This window comes from Argopecten irradians, chromosome 8 (genome assembly GCF_041381155.1).
Source record: "Argopecten irradians isolate NY chromosome 8, Ai_NY, whole genome shotgun sequence".
Classification (NCBI taxonomy): domain Eukaryota; kingdom Metazoa; phylum Mollusca; class Bivalvia; order Pectinida; family Pectinidae; genus Argopecten; species Argopecten irradians.
In genome coordinates, this window is record NC_091141.1 from 16,743,932 (window position 1) to 16,766,480 (window position 22,549).

Here is a 22,549-nt window from a genome sequence, read left to right on the forward strand (position 1 = left end):
CAGCCAATCTGTCCCAGTGAGGCCTACTAATTCCCAGACTTACCTCCTCCTGAGATTCATCTCAGTGAGCCTTACTGATCCCCAGTCTTACCTCCTCCTGAGACCCCTCCCGGTGAGCCCTACTGATCACCAGACTTACCTCCTGCTGAGATCTGTCCCAGTGAGCCCTACTGATCCCCAGACTTACCTCCTGCTGAGACCCATCCCGGTGAGCTCTACTGATCCCCAGACTTACCTCCTGCTGAGACCCGTCCTGGTGAGCCCTACTGATCCCCAGACTTACCTCCTCCTGAGATCTGTCCCAGTGAGCCCTACTGATCCCCAGTCTTACCTCCTCCTGAGATCTGTCCTAGTGAGCCCTACTGATCACCAGACTTATTGTACCTCCTCCTGAGATCTGTCCTAGTGAGCCCTACTGATCACCAGACTTATTGTACCTCCTTCTGAGACCCGTCCCAGTGAGCCCTACTGATCCCCAGATTAACCTCTTCCTGAGACCCATCCCAGTGAGCCCTACTGATCCCCAGACTTACCTCCTCCTTAGATCTGTCCCAGTGAGCCCTACTGATCCCTAGTCTTACCTCCTCCTGAGATCTGTCCCAGTGAGCCCTACTGATCCACAGTCTTACCTCCTCTTGAGACCCGTCCCGGTGAGCTCTACTGATCCCCAGACTTACCTCCTGCTGAGACCCGTCCTGGTGAGCCCTACTGATCCCCAGTCTTGCCTCCTCCTGAGACCTGTCCCAGTGAGCCCTACTGATCCCCAGACTTACCTCCTGCTGAGACCCATCCCGGTGAGCTCTACTGATCCCCAGACTTACCTCCTGCTGAGACCCATCCCGGTGAGCTCTACTGATCCCCAGACTTACCTCCTGCTGAGACCCGTCCCGGTGAGCCCTACTGATCCCCAGACTTACCTCCTCCTGAGATCCGTCCCAGTGAGCCCTACTGATCCCCAGACTTACCTCTTCCTGAGATCCATCCCAGTGAGCCCTACTAATGGTGTCTGTCCCAGTGTCTGTCCAGTAGATCATGTCCAGTGAGGCATCAAAGTCCACTCCTACAGCACTGACCACATTGACCAGAGGAATGACCACATCGGTCTTGTCCGGAGTGTCCATACTGATGCGGCGAAGGTCAGACCTTGTAGAAAACACCAGGAAATTCTCCATGGCTGGGAAAGAAATGGCAAAGTATAAATCTATTACTGTTCCCTAAAAAGGATTTCTGAAGCTAAAATGTGGTGCTCTCTAACTTACAAACATAGATAGCATCACATATACAGTAAATCTATGCTTCATGATGACTTATTACTATATATACTTATTACTAATGATAATAAATTTAAAATGTTCCTTACGTATGGAAAAAATATGTAATATAAAGGAAACATTACGTCACATTCTGAAGCGCCGTCTTGATATGACGAAAAGGTTCAAAGAATGTGTCATTGAGTTTTCTTTACTTATTATTATATACTTATTACGTCTTATTATTATATACTTATTACGTCTTATTATTATATCTTACTTATTACTTACTTATTATTATATACTTATTACTACTTTATCATTATATACTTATTACGACTTATCATTATATATACTTATTACTACTTATCATTATATACTTATTACCACTTATTATTATATACTTATTACCACTTATTATTATATACTTATTACGTCTTATTATTATATATACTTATTACCACTTATTATTATATACTTATTACCACTTATCATTATATACTTATTACCACTTATTATTATATACTTATTACTACTTACATTACTTATACTATTATTATATACGACTTATTATTATATACTTATTACCACTTATTTATTATATACTTATTACTACTTATCATTATATACTTATTACCACTTATTATTATATACTTATTATACTTATCAAAATATACTTATTACCAATGCTATTACATACTTATTACCAATGCTATTTACATACTTATTACGACTTATCATAATATACTTATTACCACTTATTATTATATACTTATTACGACTTATCAAAATATACTTATTACCAATGCTATTTACATACTTATTACGACTTATCATAATATACTTATTACCAATGCTATTACATACTTATTACGACTTATCATAATATACTTATTATTATATACTAACAAGCTTACCGATACTTACATTATATATATCATTGGCTTCTTAGGTAAAATATATGTTTTCGTTTAAAAATCACATACAGTGTACAATAATGACAATAAAAAAGCTAACCGAGTTTTATAATTTGCGTGCCCCTGTGTTTTGGCTGAGGTGACCAAGATTGCATTTTACGGTCTCGGAATAGCAGTTCAGACTGCTTGTTTTACACACATGTTCATAGAAATTTAACTGTTGAAAACAGATATATCTAGATTTAATATCCCATTAAAAGTTACATAATATATAAGACCACGATCGAGAGCATCGTGGGTAGCGATAGGCCAGGACATCTCCTTGCAGGCGGTGTATGGGATTTGCAAATTATTTAGTCTAGATGAAATAAATGTTTATTTTTATTACTGGTTTATGTAAATAATGAATGTTCTTGCAATATTTCCAACGTTGGACATTTTTATTTTGCTAAAATTGATATCGATGCTGCTATCGTTTTATGCGAGGAGATGAGATGAGGAGGTTTTGCCGAGTCATCTCGGTTTTCCCTGTCGACACCAAAATAAAACTTGTATTGTAAGATAGTGACTGTGTACAGGGGCGTAGAAAGCGGGGGCAGGGGGGGGGGCAACTGCTCCCCCCATTTCCCAGGACGGGGGGCAAACATGTCTTTTTGCCCCCTCATTTTCGCCGACTGAAATTTTCCAAAAATGCTTATTTGAAAGAAAAAAGGGTCCTCCTGCACATTTTTCGTACTTCATTCTAGAAAATTTTCCGCTGCGCGGCGCATTTCCTAAAACGTTCAAGCACATATTGTTTAACCTTAAATAGTAAAAATTCAAATACACACGAACTAGACTAAAAATGTCCATCAAGGGATTCTATGTACTATTTAAAAAATGTCTCTTAAAAGATCAATCTGTTTATGTCTTAGCGAGACAATTTATTCATTTTTTATGATACACAACAATGTGCCGATGGTGTGAAGCCGGTGTATTCAGATCGAGTAGGGTTGCATAATGTTATGACGACACAATTATCATTTCTAAATGCAGGTAGCTTTAAATCGAAAAATTTCAATGTTAAGAACGCTTTTATAAACATTAAAATACATCGTAAAAACTCATCTCAGCCATTCTAAATCGTATTTTTTTTTTCCCGATGGAGACCCTCGGACCCCCTAACACCAAATTATCGTGCCTTTGGGCGCTTGCAAATTCATCAAAATGCATCGTAAAACTCATCTAAGCCATTCAAAATCGTAATTTTTTTCTGGGGAGGCCTTTGGAACCCCCAAACACCAAAATCTCGCGCTTTCGGGCCCACACAAAATCATCAAAATTCATTATAAAACTCATCTCAGCCCTTCTTAATTACAATATTTTGGGTTACAAAATATTGAGGACCTTTGCCCCCCATTACGTTTCATCTTCCTACGCCACTGGTGCATCTGTTTATCCTGCAACTTATTCATTATATATACAGAAGATGGTATTCAAAACGAAGCAAATTGCCTGTTATTTACACGATTTCACTCAAAGCGAAACGCTTCTTTGATGATCAAGAAAATATGCATTCACTAAACCTAATGAGTGTGTACTCCTTTTGACTACCGTGGGGAAATATGTAAGCGACGTCATTCCGGTGATTGTGACGTCACTGTTTGGCGGGACTGACTGCCGTTTCATTCACTCCTACTAAAAGTGACGTCACTGGAATGTTCGGGATCAAGTCATCAAATTTAGAAATTGAATTAAACGAAAGAAATTAGACATGTATTTACTGACATCGTAATATTTTCCTATTGCAACTATTACAGGAAATTCTTATAATCCGGTATCGAGTTCTGTGCCCGACTAATGTCGATATTAGTGCTGAAAATGCATTGTTTCTTGATATTGTTCCGCTTCTTTTGTTGACTTTAAATTTGTAAGATGAACTTAACCCGCGAAGGGCGTCAGAACGCTTGTTTTCAATGGGAATAAACACCGTAGTGATAAAGACCTTCCAAGTATGGCAAAAGTGAATATCTGGATCAGGGAAATAGGGACACAAAAAGTCGATTTTCTCCAAAAGTAAGTAAGTTACACTACATTAATTTTGCTGGAACACTTAAAAAATCGTTCTGATTTCAGAACAATTGGAATTATGAAGAAACCTCTTACAGTATTTTTATTATTATTATTATATATATATAATGTAAGTTAACTATTATTACTTATTATTACTTTTTACTATTATACTTATCACACGCTGAGAACACACACCTTGTATACAGGTGTGTCTATCCTCTGACAGGTGTTGGCCGGTAGGACAGGAACACGAGTAATCATGACGGTTTGGTAGACACAGGTGACTACATCCTCCATTGTTTCCTCCACAATGGTTATCAACTACAACAAAAACATACGATAAGCTGGATGGTTGGTTAGGCTAACGTCATTTAAGGATGATCTCCCTTGTGTGAAGTGTGACATAGGATTGATATTTGATAAATGTAGGATGATCTCCCTTGTGTGAAGTGTGACATAGGATTGATATTTGATAAATGTATTTTCAAATACTTTGTTGATTTACCTGATGATATTTTTCTTCAATCCATTTTATTTTCGATATCTATAGGATTCTTATGTCTGGAGTGACATTTTTCTATAGACATTAACACAAGCTAATTTTGAACAGTGTAACGAACTTGTTTATTTGTGTATCATTTAATTCATTGTTTCGTTAAACAGGATGATACATATAAAGGTATTTGTAAAATATGTGTACTTACACATGGGTTGTCTCTGAGGATGGAAGGTGTGGATGTCCATAGGAAAGTGGAGACGATTCCGGATCGTTTCCACGTCATTTCCAGTAAACTTGTTAGCCTTATTAATACTCTTGGTGTGCCAGTCTGTCCAATAAAGTTCATCCTCAAATAAGGTCAGGGCGAAGGGATGGGGCAGACCTGTATATAGACAGACATTACATAGGTAAAGCTAGAGCTGACAAATCATATTATCACAGAATAAGTTTATCTTTCTGGAATGCATATTTAGCTATACTTTCCTGAATATATCAGATATCTATACATATATGCATTGAGTATGGTAAATATTTCTTGGCAATCTCAACTTTCAAAATTTTTAGTTACATAAGACACCTCTTACCTCTATCAATGACTGTGCGTCTGTTTTTGCCAAAAAGATCTGAACATTCTATGACATGGTGTTTGGCGTCTGCCCAATACAGCTTGTCTGTAGCGTAGTCGAGTGTGAGACCATTCGGCCAGAATAGTGATGTATTGGCTAATACTAATCTCCCACTCCCATCCATATTTCCACGTTCTATCTTTGGGACACTCCCCCAGTCTGTCCAAAATATGGAGCTGTAGACACAAAATACCAGATTTGACATAAGTCATTAAAACAAAGAGGTCCGACAGACCTGTATTGCTTACACATATCTCTGAATATTAAGATTTCAGCAAAAGTTTCCCCAGCCTGTAAGTGTAGGTGAAGTTCATTAATTATAGAAAGGTTTTAATCAAGGTAATTGATATCTGAGCACACCACAGGCCAAATCATCTTCTATCTTGAATACAAAAAAAAAACCATTTAAAAGAAAATATTTTGTAGGATTGTTGGAGAGAAGGATGCTGTACTTTATTTTCCCCTTATTTTCTAACTTACCCCTGACCGGGATGCATTTTACATTCCCGTTATTTTCTAACTTACCCCTGACCAGGATGTACATTATATTCACCTTATTTTCTAACTTACCCCTGACCGGGATGTACTTTATATTCCCCTTATTTTCTAACTTACCCCTGACTGGGATGCACTTTATATTCCCGTTATTTTCTAACTTACCCCTGACCGGGATGTACTTTATATTCCCCTTATTTTCTAACTTACCCCTGACCGGGATGCACTTTATATTCCCCTTATTTTCTAACTTACCCCTGACCGGGATGCACTTTATATTCCCATTATTTTCTAACTTACCCCTGACCGGGATGTACTTTATATTCCCCTTATTTTCTAACTTACCCCTGACCGGGATGTACTTTATATTCCCCTTATTTTCTAACTTACCCCTGACCAGGATGCACATTATATTCCCCTTATTTTCTAACTTACCCCTGACCGGGATGTACTTTATATTCCCCTTATTTTCTAACTTACCCCTGACCGGGATGCACTTTATATTCCCTTTATTTTCTAACTTACCCCTGACCGGGATGTACTTTATATTCCCCTTATTTCTAACTTACCCCTGACCGGGATGCACTTTATATTCCCTTTATTTTCTAACTTACCCCTGACCGGGATGTACTTTATATTCCCCTTATTTTCTAACTTACCCCTGACCAGATGTACATTATATTCCCATTGTTTTCTACTTTTCTAACTTACCCCTGATTGGGATGCACTTTATATTCCCCTTATTTTCTAACATACCCCTGACAGGGATGCACTGTATATTCCCCTTATTTTCTAACATACCCCTGACCGGGATGTACTTTATATTCCCATTATTTTCTAACTTACCCCTGACCGGGATGTACTTTATATTCCCCTTATTTTCTAACTTACCCCTGACCGGGATGTACATTATATTCCCCTTATTTTCTAACTTACCCCTGACAGGGATGTACTTTATATTCCCCTTATTTTCTAACTTACCCCTGACCGGGATGCACTACTATAGCTCGTGGCTTTTCCATCTGGTTCCAGAAGAGAACCTTGCGGTACTTCCCCTCCAAATCTGTTACTTCAATAGTAGACGTTCCAGAGTCGGCCCAGAACAAAAGGTTATGTTCCCAATCTACGGCGATACCTCCTACAACATAATGTATAGTCAGAAGGAACATAATAGTTAAACTGTATATAGGTTATTTTTATTTTTATTTAGATAGATAGATATACTAACTACTCGTGTCTTATTCACATGAAGCCATACTTGTCATTCATTTGTTAAACTGCTATTTTTGTTTATAACTAGTAGGTTCTTGTAAATGGAATATTTATTATAACAATTTCTGTTTAAATCTTGTGAGGTCTCCTAACTCAAGAACTAGAACAGTCCTTTCTGAAATTTCAGTGGTGAATGAAATTATAGGGAATGTCCTCACATCAAAATCAAATAAAATTCCAGTAGAAGGGAGATAATTATGTATACAGGATGTTACCTGGACTCTCCAATCCGTACTTCACCACGTCGCGGATCTGACTACCATTGATATAAGCTCGTTTGATCTTGTCAAGGGCAATGTCTGACCAAAACACCAGGCCTTTTTCATGATGGAAGTCAAGAGCGATAGCATTAGGCAGGCCCTCCAATATAGAGTCAAATTCTGATTGGTCTGGCAGTAGCTTTCGGATGTCAACTCGGTTAGCAAATATCAGGTAGGCCTTACCTCCTGTAACAGTTGATAGAGTAAATCAGTCTCTGAACACCAGACATATTTCCTAGACTTGACAATGAGTTGTAAAACATTGATAGAAGAATTAGTCTTTTTTTGATCTAATGGTAAAAATAATTATACATAATCTAATTTATCTGGTTCAACTCACTGACAGGGGAGATAACTCTTTATCTTACCTCTAGCCTTACAGTGTCTCTTGTCTGGTTTGAATTTATATCCCTCAACACACTGACAGGGGAGACTACTCTGTATCTTACCTCTAGCCTTACAACCCCTCTTGTCTGGTTTGAGTTTATATCCCTCGACACATTGACAGCTATAGGAGCCTGGCTGGTTCTGACAAATCTGGCTACAGGTTCCCTCCCAGCTACATTCGTTTAAGTCCTCACACGTTTTACGGTCTTCTCTAAGCTGGAACCCAAGCTTACAGGAGCAGTGTGCTCCTTTAGGTGTACTTGTACAGAACTGTTCACAGTCACCATTGTTTACATAACAGTCACCAGGGAATTCTGTGTGGAAAATTTGTAAATTATTTTACAAAGGATACAGGTGTATATTTATGTACATTTTTTACCTGGTTTCAAATTCAAAGCAACATGTCAAATTTCCAAAATTCCATAGTGCTAAATCTGTAATAAAACTTCTTTACATTCACCTTTTTAAGTTTGTATAATAATGAGGATAATTTCAATTTTATCTGTTATAGAGAAGGGGGAAAGTAGTCACAAAAACATGCTTTAAGCTAATAAGTAAAGGGAGATAACTCTTACTAATGACATTGAAGTATAATAGGTTTAACAAACGCAGGTGGTATTCCTTTCTTCTTACATAAAGTTTATTGGTTTAATATTTGTTCTCTCATTTAGAACTTTTTAAGTTAACAATTTGCATAAAATCTATAAATTGAAGTGAGTAATCCACTTCTAATAAGTTTTGCATCATTGTTATAATATAAACTTAATTTCTTTATATAAAGAAAATGCTTTTTTTTTTATTTCTACGTTAATGTATAACAAATTTATATCATCTGGCATTATGTTGGACCCTACTTATAATGTAAATGGGACACATGACCTTCATGAAGGTCACGACTTACCACAATCCTCCTCGTCTGAGTTGTCACCACAGTCATCCACAAAATTACACACCTTCTTGTTCCCAATACACTGTTTATTCTTACATAGAAACTGGGCAATCCCACAGGCTCCAGCTGTCAAAAGAGGTAAGGAATAAAGCAAGATCTCAATATACAGCCTGAAAGAATCCATACTCATACAGGTTTATGATGTAAATCCGATTCACTGAGTCAGACAGAGTAACTGCTTATCAAGGATTTTGTTCTTCAATTATTTCAGCATAATCAATATTTTAAGAAAAATTAATTTTGAACAAGTAGCGGTAAGCACAGTAATTTATTCATGTATTTATCCCCACTATGGCTGTTTATAACATTAATAATATAAGGAAAATGCAATCTGCTTTAAAGGATTTGTGCAGTCAAAAATGATAATTTCAGTTTATGCTGGAAATGGCTTTATTAGCACGTGTAGAAACCTCTCCGTACCGCGCGCGACCGGAATAACCCGTAAGCCGTCGATATCGGGGTCAAATTTTCTGACCACCCGATTTTGCATATTTTCTAGCTCTAAAGCGTGTGACGTCACAATAGTCCGTGGCTTATAGCTGTACTATAACTGATGTGCTATCACTTATATCGACGGTCACAGGAAAAGCCGATCAACGATTTTTTATGATGACTTTTGAGTGAAGTTAATCGTTCAATAACTTTGGCTCGAATGTAAATAACTAAAAGAGTGAAATTCGATGTTTCAAATACTCTAATTTATCATTACAAACATTGTGTTGTGTGTTTCTAACCGAATAAATTGAGATATATTTATTACAATACAGTAATACGTTTCAACATGTGGTAGAAAGAATTTATTTTTGATATTATAAAAGATCAAAATATTGAAATATTAAGCAAAACAAACTATTTTTTTAAGACAGTACGGTCGTGTTCAATTTTTAATCGATATACGAATAGATACACCGATATAGATATATAATTAGCCATGTCTTTGGTTTGATAATTATGTAATAGGCCTACCAGGACCAGGATGTTGTTTACCTGTATGCAACGCCATTCATCGAACTCACCTGTAGTTACCTGGCCGCGGGCAATTTGCTATTCGGTGGACTATATCGGGTATTTGGTATTGTCTTACTGTCAATCAGGTTAGGACATCCGTTAATTGGATTGTGATTTGAATTATGGAAACCCCGTACATCAATGCTCTAGGTATTTTATTGTCACCTCCATTTTTAAAATGAAGATGTAAAAGCAAATGGAAATAAAATATCCCTGATCGTACCTAGGAATATATATTACACACACACACACACACATATATATATATGTCGTACACAGATAAAATAATAATGGAAGTTGACTTATTCAGAAACAAAAATGGTTCTAAGAACTATTTCAACTAAAGGTTTAACCTTAAAAATTATTCCAGTCAAGTACTGTAATAACGTAATTGTGGCATATAGCAATCTTCGTAATTTCTAAGGTATAAGTAAGAATTCTAAGCATGTATTTGCACCGTTTCGAATCTACATGTATAGTCATACAAGAAGGGTTACAGCATTACCACACTAAATATACTTATTTAAATATCACTAAGTATGTTCATATATCACACTATTAAAATCTCGGTATGATATACAAAAGGATCGACAATGAATATGCTATTTTAAGGATTAGTATAATTTTTAGATAATGATTTTTTTTTTAAATCTACACTTATACTGTATCTAAAATCATATATCAGAAATATCATTGTTGTATGTCTGCTTTTTAGTAAACGTTATGGATAAAGTTTCAAAGGCAACAATATAGATATACATATTATTTTCGATATAAGATCGGTACTGTTTCTCCAATATCACATACATGTAACTGACAACCGTCCACATTTTATTTTTTACTCAAAAACTATGCCGTGTTTGCATCATTATAGCAGAAGTTTGAAATAAAAACACGCATTATAGATATGTATTCATGCTTATTTTTGTGATTTTACTCGTAAAAAGATAGTGTTACATTATACTATTTTTTATTACACAGAAATTTACATAATATTAATATTCTATCTAAATCTCAGTCCAGACTGATCCGAACATCATTTTGATATCGTTATCAAAGTGGACTGATTATCTAATCTAAAGTTAGTTATATACTTGTTTGAATGTTTGAAATGGTGTAAATGGAATGTTTTGAAACTGAAAATATCTACATCATAAAGCTAGAATAACTATTTACTCGAAAAACTCAAATTGTAGATCTAACATATACGTATATATGCTGTATAAATGTATAGTACTAGGCTTACCTTGTGTAGCCGCGGACTACTCTGACATCACAAGACCACGTGACCGCCTAGCTCATTATCTCTGAACCGTAGTCGACACTACCCGTAAATCACGACCAAAACCAACCGATAGCGCTAAAAGCTAGGCGATTCTTTGGGTGGGACTTGATTTTTCATTCATCCAAAGCAATTTCCTGACGTATTATCAAAAAAAAATTTTGGCTGCACAAATCCTTTAAAATAAGATTAACCCGAAGATAAAGTACACAGTGTATAAGAATTGACAGTTTACTTTTGCCATTGTTACAGTTACGTTCGTCGGATTTGTCGTCACAGTCGTCGACACCGTTACACACCAGCTTGTTGTCGATACAGTTGTGGTTTCGACACTGGAACTGTTTCTTCCCACACTCCTTACTGTTAGCTGTACATCAAATAAATCATGGGTTAGCGACTTATATTCCGAGACTTAAATCTCAACAAGTCAAATGTGACATAAAAACAGAAATGTTTATGAAACAAAACTAGTAAAGTTTGTATGAATGTGACAGGACTAGAATGACAGGGGTAATTCAATAAACCCTCACCTGTCAAGTTCAAGGTGAGGATAAACAAATCCATTTCAAAACATAGCACCACCATTACATTTAAGACAGACTTTTTATGCCAATGATGTGTAAGGGGTTGTCACTGACTTATGGAATGCTATGAGGTGCCCATAGCAGGTTCTTCAGAAATATGTATTATGCTAAACCATATCTTTCCCAGAATTCACACCTCCAAAACAATCACTCATGAAATATTACCATGAAAAAAGAGCAAAACATAGCAGAGCTAATGTTGCTATTGAGTGAAATATCTATATGACAACAAAGTCACTTCTTCCATACATGGATAGGGCGGTAAGACAAGATAGACATAGTTAACACTATATGTCGTACCCTGTTTTATTGAGGAGTCCTGAAAACCAGAGCAATGTTGTACTTACCACATCCTCGCTCGTCACTATTGTCAGGACAGTCATAGTAGCCATCACAGTGGAACTTCTTCTCTATACACAGGCCTGTATCACAGCGGAACTCTTCTGTCGCACACACAGTTGCTATCAACGGAAAGGAAACACAGTCTGATTATATAACACAAGTCTTTTCATCCTTTATATCAAAGTTGAAGAAACAATGACAACACTTAAAATATCTAGATGTTTTAATTCAGTTACCTGAATGTTGTCAAATTCAAATTAATTCTACATACATGTTTAATTAAACTACTTGGGGCTGGTAGGTGTCTAAGTTAAATCATTTTGAGGTTACAATTGGTGAATGCATTGTATTTTGATTTTATCATTTAAAGACAAACAATCATTAAACATTTATTTCTGTATGATAAAACAAACTGAAATCTTGCATTCAGCTTGATACTGACTATTGACCTTATTTTCTAGAACCCTTAAACAAATTAAAAACAAAAATACTCTGGGTGTCCAATGTTTAATTACATTCAAGTGTTTATATCTGCACATATCTATATAGAGATTGTACATAATGTACATTTTGACCTAATACCTACACAGACTACAGTTTTCTTCGTCGGAGCGATCATCACAGTCTATATCACCATCACATCGCCATTCTTTGTTGATACACATCGTATCGTTACAACGGAACTCTTCATCCTTACACTCAGAAAACAAGGCTGAAATGTAAAAAGGGAAACAACTCATAATGACACAGGACTGAAATGTAACAAGGGAGACAACTCACAGTGACACAGGACTGAAATGTAACAAGGGAAACCACTCATAGTGACACAGGACTGAAATGTAAAAAGGGAAACAACTTACAGTGACGCAGGACTGAAATCTGACAGAGACAATCTTGTCACCTTAAAGGGGTCTTCCTGGGTAACAATAATTTATTTCAATATGCACTATCAGTTCAACGGGTTTCATAGAGTTAATAAATGTCCATTACTTAATAAGAGTTATCTCCACTTTCATTAATTCCATAATTTAAGTGATTCAGTTTTCATACAAAGAAAACAAAGACTATTTTTTTTATTTGAATTCCATTTCTACAACAAATGTAAAATGTTTATATCGAAATGATGTGTAAACTAGCTTAAACAGTTTCTTAGAATGAAGTCTTCCGTAACAATTTATCTGCAATTTCTCATCCCCAACATCAACCTTTATTTTTAGCCAAAAAAAGTGCAAATATTACACAAGTTTTGATGGTAATCATCCTTTCAATAGTTATATAAAACAGGAATGCAGTAAAACATTTCTCTATATAGGTAACATGACTGCAGCTATTATAATAAATATTGAGTATAAAACATAGCATTTAATTTTGTATATCAAAGTTCATGCTTATTTTAAGACAAGTTAATAAATGGGAGATACCATACTCTACCTAATTAGTGCCCCATCCCGATTAGCACCCTTCCCCATTTTTTAGACTTCAATTTCACTTACTTTGAATTAAATGCAGACTGAAAATGTAGAATAATTTGATGAAAGGGAAGTTGGTTTCTTTTAAGAGGCTCCTGATTTGCTTCAATATTTTAAGTACCCTGGGCGCTTATCGGGTTCAAATACAGTATTTCAGATCATCAAACACAAAATTAATTTGACTATATAAATGTAAAATATCTAAGTCATAAAAGTTTCCATTAATGAGTAAGGCTTACTTTCCGATTTAGTGTTGGTAACTTCAATACTCCCGAGATGAAATGGCATAACCAATGATTAACTTTGATATTAGTAGTGAAATATTACTTCTGGTTAAATGATTACAAACCTCAGAGAAATATGATATCATAAATTGCGTTGTCACAAAAATAAATGAAAATTGCAAAAGTGGAGCAGAATGTAATTGTGATCACGCTGGAGTGTACATTGCTACTGTGTCAGTGACAATCTAACCTAGCTAAACTGTACAACTCATATTGATTTTAGAGATTCTCTCATAAATATCATAAAATAATTTTAAATAGACACTAGATCTAACAAAATTATTTTTCAGCACACACACAATGAATAATACAATTTATCTTTTGTGACCTTGACCAACATTTTTAACTTTGCTAATATCAGAATCAATCTTCAGACATTGCATAATTTATCATTCAACCTTAATACTTGTTTAGATATATAAGAGTAGTTCTTTATTCATTTTATCAACTTTGTTGATGTATCAGTTTTGGGATAGTTCCATATTGGTATAACCTGATACATGATGACACCTATGAGACTGTTTGACTGTGGGGCTTTGCCCTATTGACAGGACTTAGAGCTATGCCAAGATAAATTTGTGAATACACAAGATAACTGATAATCTTTTTCAAGTTTTTTTTTTTTTGCATTAAAAGACATAGCCTACCGTCACAGTTGAAATGCTTCATAGAATTTTACCCCTCCAACCTACCACAATCCGCCTCATCCTCCCAGTTCCCACAGTCGTTGTTGAGGTCACACTTCAATCGTTTGGGGATACAGGTAAAGGAATGTAGACATTTGAACTCGTCCTTCCCACAGAACAGCTTCTCCTTGTCTGTATAATAGTGATACGAAAACCATTTCTTATTTTAAGTTTTAATTTGATAGAAATATAGCAATTGAAACATTTCATTTGCCAACTGCAACTTAAGAAACAGTATATAATCTTTATGCTAAAGTAAGAAACATCATATAATTATAAGTTGCTTGCTGTCATCTACTCTGAACAACTGAATTGGAAATGAAATAGATACCTTGTATTAAAAATTTTAATTGAGGCATATTGAGCCAGGGAAATAAAATGTTTTGAGTTAAGTCAATATCACATACTGCATTTCTTCTCATCCGCTCCATCTGTACAGTCAGGATCTCGGTCACATCGCCACGACTGAGGAATACAGGAGCCATCGCCACACGCAAACTGTTTACTACTGCACATCATTACCTCTGTCACTGAAATAAGCATAGTTCAAGGTCATCACTACACTTACTACAAGGAAATAAACAATGGTTCAAGGTCATCACTACACTTACTACAAGGAAATAAGCAATGGTTCAAAGTCATCACTACGCTTACTACAAGGAAATAAGCAATGGTTCAATGTCATCACTACATTTACTACAAGGAAATAAGCAATGGTTCAAGGTCATCACTACACTTACTACAAGGAAATAAGCAATGGTTCAAGGTCATCACTACACTTACTACAAGGAAATAAGCAATGGTTCAAGGTCATCACTACGCTTACTACAAGGAAATAAGCAATATTGGTTCAAGGTATCACTACACTTACTACAAGGAAATAAGCAATGGTTCAAGGTCATCACTACACTTACTACAATGGAATAAGCATGGTTCAAGGTCATCACTACACTTACTACAAGGAAATAAGCAATATTTCAAAGTCATCACTACACTTACTACAAGGAAATAAGCAATGGTTCAAGGTCATCACTACACTTACTACAAGGAAATAAGCAATGGTTCAAGGTCATCACTACACTTACTACAAGGAAATAAGCATGGTCCAAGGCCATCACTACACTTACTACAAGGAAATAAGCAATGGTTCAAGGTCATCACTACACTTACTACAAGGAAATAAGCAATGGTTCAAGGTCATCACTACACTTACTACAAGGAAATAAACAATGGTTCAAGGTCATCACTACACTTACTACAAGGAAATAAGCATGGTCCAAGGTCATCACTACACTTACTACAAGGAAATAAGCATGGTCCAAGGTCATCACTACACTTACTACAAGGAAATAAGCATGGTCCAAGGTCATCACTACACTTACTACAAGGAAATAAGCAATGGTTCAAGGTCATCACTACACTTACTACAAGGAAATAAACAATGGTTCAAGGTCATCACTACACTTACTACAAGGAAATAAGCAATATTTCAAAGTCCTAACTAAGTTTTACTACTACTAGGAAATAATGGTTGTTAATTCATTAAATTTGCACTGAATTATCATATGCTTTTGTTTTCAGACACAGACATTTACTTTATTTAAGGAAAAAAGATGTACGAAAGACAAACAACAGTAATCTAAAACAAAAACAGCCAATTTCTCAATTTTTTCAGCCCCCCCCCCCTCCCCTTCCACTCCTTTTGGCAGCCATATAAAATGTCTTGTTGGAAGGAAGCAGTTTGTTGTGTGTTATCATTGGCAGCAGAAACAAGAAAAAAATCTCAAGAGTTTGTCTTGATTTCATGCAGACAATTATCACATAATTCTGCTGGTACCTAAAGTTGGCTTTGAAATTAAACACCATCACCAGTACACATAATCAAACATAAAAACAAAGCTACATAAATTCCACTGACAAGATTAACATGTACCATGACAGACCCTATCGGCGATTTATAACTTCACATCAATTATCGCTACACAATCTCACAGTGCAGTTTTTACCTTTAATCTGATTCTGCATTCAAGAATAAAAACTAAGCCATTCATGTGCCTTGTCATGTTAAAACAAAACTATTCTCCGACTGACATATTCTCTCTGCATCTGATTCTCTTGATATTTGCCATGATGAGCGTGATATATTCTAATTATCAGTTTCCTTGTTTCTCTGACAAACACAACAATTTTTTGTTGTTGAAGAAATGCTTGCCTGTACATCTTCACATTTTTGTAATAGATACTCATTCAGATTATAAATAAGTCTTGGGTGCTATAGATAACTATAATGGATCTCAGGGAACTACATTAGAACAAAGTGAGCTGTTTAGTTACATCACTGACACAACTAAATGTTAATCTCAACATGGAAAATTTCAAAAATTTTGTCAATATTTTAGCACTGCGCTTGGAGCTATATCTTTAAACTAGTGATGTTTATGTGAAATCTATAAAAACATGACATTATCATTTGTGTGCATCGTGGCAGTGATGTGGAATCTGACAATGTTACTCTGAAAACTGATGGAACAGAACTTACAATTACTTCACCAAGGGTGGCTTACTGGGGAAAACGTGGAATTAAAACTCTGCAGAATCTTATCAGCCTATCCATATCAATTATTCTCAACTTTTATTACAAGTAGAGTTATGTAATTCTGACATATATTTACTGCCGCGCTGGAGTTAACCACTATATATCATCTACTTAAAAACTGAAATGAAATATTACTGCACAACAAGAGTTCAACTTGTACAGTCAAGGTGATAAATTGAAAACAGCCGAGTAGCTATCAAAAAAAAAAAAAAAAACAATCAGTGTCTGTATTACATCATCAACAGAACCCAAAGTGGATAGCCCAGGACAGGATTAGGAATCAGAGAGGCCTTGGAACTCAACAAAACCACAGAAAACCCTGACACAAATTGGAGAGAAAAACCAAATTTCCTAGTTTCCTGTTGTATATGTCTAAGCTGATCAAATTATACTAAATTCAATGTCAGGATTCAAGCCTCAAGGTTTAAAATATATCGCGAGAGTTTTCAAGGCTAAAACAAAATAAGGAGAGATTTTGAAATTTTGTATTCCCATTATAATATCTTCTTACTGGTTATAATGGTAATGTCAAAAGTGATGAAATAAACCTCTATAGATTTCAGCCACTTGACCATGCATGCAAGCATTTTATTTCAGACATGATAAAATGGTACTAGTTTATGTTAGTAGAATTCTGTAGAGACAAGGATACCTGGAACTTATACTGTAGCTTTCTAATGTCTTCTATAAGTTTGTTAAAGCATTGCAATAAAGTGAAATGTCTGTCAAACAAATTTGAAAATTTTGAATCTCTGGTACTCAATGTCAACATTCACAATGAGCTGCTATCCTAACTTATATGATCACTTACGACATTTTTCATCGGAGTTGTCACCACAGTCATTGTCATGGTCACATCTCCATCCTGTCGGCACACACTGACCGTTGTCGCAACGAAATTCATTCTCATCGCAACTTCCTGTTGAAACAGCTGTAACATAAAGTGAAACTCAAAATGACGTTGTTCTCATTTAACTATCAATTTCTATATGATTTTTAAGATGACATAATCTTAAATATATAATTTTTATTGAGCACATTGCCAAAGTTTTGCAATTTTTAAAAGGGAAGTAACTCTTTAATAAACTGCATCCTTATTCATAATTGGTCTTATATGGGAGATAACTCTTACACCCATATCATTCATGAACAAGGTAATATAAACTTAAACTGTTCTGTATGTAGTCTAATTTTTTGCTAGGAATATAAAATAAAATTAAATCTTAATTGTGATTTTTTTTTCTTTTTTTAGATTTTAAAATTAGAACTTACAACACTTGAGTTCGTCGCTGTTATCCCCACAATCATTGTCGCCATCACATATCCAGTCGTTACTTACACATCTGTCGTTGTCACAGGGCGAGTGATTGGCAGGGCAGGTGGGTGTCGTCCCTGTCACTGGAAAACAGTCTATCATTAGTATTTAATCTACTAAATAACCTTATAATGTTGGTATAATTCTGAATCACTGCCATCATTAGAAAAGACGCTGAATCAGATGTAATTTTTTTCAACATTTGACCAGTAACATTGGCTGTAAGTATATGGTGATTATGTAATAATAAACTCGGATTTTCATCCACCATTCACTGATTTATCATCCGCGGTTTTAGCCTTGAGATCAATAGCATCTTTCTCTACCTTGAGAATGTAAAAATGAAATTATAACTCGAAGGGTAATTCATGAAACCCAAGACTTGCCGAGTGTTGGACAATCACATGTTTCCCTAGGGAACTGTGATTAGCGTATAACACCCTCAAGGTATATAATGATTATTTTTCTCCCACATACAAAAGAAAACCTTAAATAGTAATATCAATACAAGCATTCTCAATGCGACAATGAACATGAATCGGTCCAAGACAAGAGATCCCAGAGGGATCTTGGCGCCCACCAAAGAATGATATATGTCTGACAATGGAAAGAGGAATTTTTTCCCTGCTTTTCAAACTTTTTCAAACATACTACATATGAAATTTAAGACAGATCGCTTCATTACAGCGGTGAAATCCAAGATGGCTGCCGGTTGGCCATCTTGCTGACCGATCAGTCCCAAAGGTATTATGCACAACTAGGGCCCAAGGGGATCATACGCATGGAATTTGAGAGATATCCCTTCAGTAATTTCTGACAAATAGCGATTAACTTTCAAAATCCAAGATGGCGGCCGGTCAGCCATCTTGTTGATCAATCAGTTACCAAATGCAATGTGCAAAACTAGGGCCCTAGGGGAACCTACAGATGAAATTTTAGAAAGATCCCTCCAGTACTTTCTAAGAAATAGCAATAACAATCTTTAACTATCAAAATCCAAGATAGCCTCCTGTTGGCCATTTTGTTGACCGATCGGTCCCAAAATGCAATATGTAAAACTAGGGCCCTAGGGGAACCTACATATGAAATTTGAGAAAAGTCCCTCCAGCACTTTCTGATAAATAGCGGTAACAAACTTTAACTATCAAAATCCAAGATGGCCACCGGTCGGCCATTTTGTTGACCGATCGGTCCAAAAATGCAATATGCATAACTTGGGTCCTAGGGGAACCTACATATGAAATTTGAGAAAGATCCCTTCAGTGCTTTCTGAGAAATAGCGGTAATGGCAGATGGATAGAAGGACAGACGGACAACAGACCAGGGACGAAAGCACACCATCTGATGGACAACAGACAACAGACCAGGGACGAAAGCACACCATCTGATGATGGTGGGCTAAAAATTAATTCTCCACGCTTATGATTCTGAATGATGCTTCAGATGGGAAATTCTTTGATATGTATTATCACTATCATGTCTCAACTGGATGTCACCTGGACAACCATATATGGTCAGTATAGCCAGGTTTATGGATTATACAGGTTTTTAATACTATAAATCACGAAGGAAAAAGCGATACAGTTTAGGTGAAATAGACAGGGATCTAAATAAGATAAGGGTCCATTTCATCAAGTTATACTATATATAAAGAGTAATTACAATGATTATAAATCAATCTGAAATGGTGTTGTCACAACTAGAAATCCTCAAAGTTGGACAAGACAACACAGGCAGTAACAGTCTGTTAATGCCCTCTCCTCTCCCCCGTCTCGTTCTTCCCTCTCCCCATCTCCTTCTCCCCTCTCCTCATCTCCTTCCCTCCTCTCCCCATCTCCTTCTCCTCATCTCCTTCTCCCCATCTCCTTCTCTCTTCTCCTTCTCCTTTCTCCCCATCTGTTTCTCCCCTCTCCCCATCTCTTTTCTCCTCTCTCCCCATCTCCTTCTTCCCTCTCCCCATCTCTTTCTCCTCCCTCCCCATCTCCTTCTCCCCTCTCCCCATCTCTTTCACCTCCCTCCCCATCTCCTTCTCTCCTCTCCCCATCTCTTTCTCCTCCTCCCCATCTCCTTCTCTCCCTCTCCCCATCTTTTCTTTCCCATCTCCCTCCCTCTCCCCATCTCCCCTTCTTTCTCCCTCTCCCCATCTCTTTTCTCCCTCCCTCCCCTCTCCCATCTCTCCTTCTCTCTCTCCCCTCTCCCCTCTTTCCCATCTCTTTCTCCTCTCCCCCATCTCCTCCTCCCATCTCCTCCTCCCCATTCCTTCTTTCCTCTCCCCATCTCCTCCCCTCTCTCCATTTCCTTCTATCCTCACCCCATCTCCTTCTCCTCTCCCCATCTCCTTCTCCCCTTTCCTCATCTCCTCTCTCCCTGTCTTCTTCCCCTCACCCCTCCCTATTACACCTCAATTTATGCATAGGGCATAGAAATTAATAAACAAAACAAATTGAAAAAGCTTCAAAATTAATACATTGAATAAGTTTTAACTTGGCCAATATCTTGACTGTAACCACAGAAGGGTGTTAAAATTAATGAGAGCCCTGCAGCCTCAGCATGCTATATCTGTGTTCTAAATGCACACATCCCTTTTTTATGAAAGTTAACTTTCACTGAACAATCTCTCAATCAACGTAATATTTAAAATAGTAAATATCCACTATAACTGTCAATTATAACCAGCATCTGTTCCATCTCTGAAATAATATTTTATTTTTTTGCCTCTGTTAAAAAATGAAATGTTAAAGATTTGATATTTCAGTGTTTTAGAGCCAACTATCAACAAATTACACCACATTCAGTCTCCCTATCAGGAATACTATCAGCTCCAACACATGGGCACATGTCTCACAAACTGATAACAAGAGTTTTTCATCAACGGCCACTGATATTCACGCAAAAATATCCTTGAAATCTTTTTAAATTCTGATTGGAACCCTGGCCGAGCTAAGCAGCTGTGGAGAATTAGAGTGCGCATTCAGGTGATGACTTTATATTTCGGTTCTGAAAGATAGTTATGATGGTGTTTTTTAACTTTTGGCCAATTAGAAGTTATTTGTATGAAAATGTTTTACAAGCCTAGCGAAAGTTTGGTGGGCTTGTTGGTTGACATTGGCACGTATTTGATGTGAGTTCAGATTGTTTTATATATCTTTACCTATCAGTGTGGCTGACGTGCACTGGCAAGCAGACACACAGGAACACACACATCAGTAGTCCAACCTACTCACCCTCCTAGTCAACATTCGCTATATCAGTCATACAGAAAACTTATTTTAAATGTCCCAAAGAAAAATCCAAGGCTATATTGGTACCAGATAGTTTTGAACTAGCTGGTTGCTACTTTATAAAACAACAAATAGAAGGCCTGTCATATGCATCTATTGTAAAGAGGCTTGTAAATTGCACATATAAACCGCATCAGTACAGACAATACATTTCTCAAAAGCTTATGGAATGTGTAACTTGAACTAAAAATGTCATAAATGTTCCTCTGGGTGAGGAGGTGATGTAGTGGAAAAAAGGGGACAGGAAGTGATGTGACAGACAAGAGGAAAGGATAAGACTGAGATAGGATGTGACAGAGAGGAGGAAAGGATAAGACTGATATAGGATGTGACAGAGAGGAGGAAATGACAAGACTGAGATAGAATGTGACAGATAGGAGGAAAGGATAAGACTGATATAGGATGTGACAGAGAGGAGGAAATGACAAGACTGAGATAGAATGTGACAGATAGGAGGAAAGGATAAGACTGATATAGGATGTGACAGAGAGGAGGAAAGGATAAGACTGATATAGGATGTGACAGAGAGGAGGAAAGGATAAGACTGAGATAGGATGTGACAGAGAGGAGGAAAGGATAAGACTGAGATAGGATGTGACAGAGAGGAGGAAAGGATAAGACTGAGATAGGATGTGACAGAGAGGAGGAAAGGATAAGACTGAGATAGGATGTGACAGAGAGGAGGAAAGGATAAGACTGATATAGGATGTGACAGAGAGGAGGAAAGGATAAGACTGATATAGGATGTGACAGAGAGGAGGAAAGGATAAGACTGGTATAGGATGTGACAGAGAGGAGGAAAGGATAAGACTGAGATAGGATGTGACAGAGAGGAGGAAAGGATAAGACTGATATAGGATGTGATAGAGAGGAGGAAATGACAAGACTGAGATAGAATGTGACAGATAGGAGGAAAGGATAAGACTGATATAGGATGTGACAGAGAGGAGGAAAGGATAAGACTGAGATACGAATGTGACAGAGAGGAGGAAAGG

The 22,549-nt window shown here is 36.6% G+C and overlaps 1 protein-coding gene across 1 annotated transcript in view; it reads right to left on the reverse strand.

The window, feature by feature from the left end:
* Positions 1-22,549, reverse strand: part of LOC138329515 (low-density lipoprotein receptor-related protein 4-like) — a 114,891-nt gene that overhangs the window by 20,816 nt on the left and 71,526 nt on the right. Inside the window, exons 3-17 of the mRNA XM_069276552.1 lie at positions 18,231-18,356; positions 17,770-17,889; positions 14,770-14,892; positions 14,369-14,494; positions 12,510-12,635; positions 11,929-12,042; positions 11,233-11,364; positions 8,660-8,773; positions 7,821-8,072; positions 7,327-7,557; positions 6,821-6,977; positions 5,303-5,520; positions 4,924-5,100; positions 4,415-4,540; positions 966-1,174 (exon numbers count right to left, since the gene is read on the reverse strand). Coding sequence (XP_069132653.1) covers positions 966-1,174; positions 4,415-4,540; positions 4,924-5,100; positions 5,303-5,520; positions 6,821-6,977; positions 7,327-7,557; positions 7,821-8,072; positions 8,660-8,773; positions 11,233-11,364; positions 11,929-12,042; positions 12,510-12,635; positions 14,369-14,494; positions 14,770-14,892; positions 17,770-17,889; positions 18,231-18,356 — 2,351 coding nt within the window. The remainder of the gene's footprint in view (positions 1-965; positions 1,175-4,414; positions 4,541-4,923; positions 5,101-5,302; positions 5,521-6,820; positions 6,978-7,326; positions 7,558-7,820; positions 8,073-8,659; positions 8,774-11,232; positions 11,365-11,928; positions 12,043-12,509; positions 12,636-14,368; positions 14,495-14,769; positions 14,893-17,769; positions 17,890-18,230; positions 18,357-22,549) is intronic.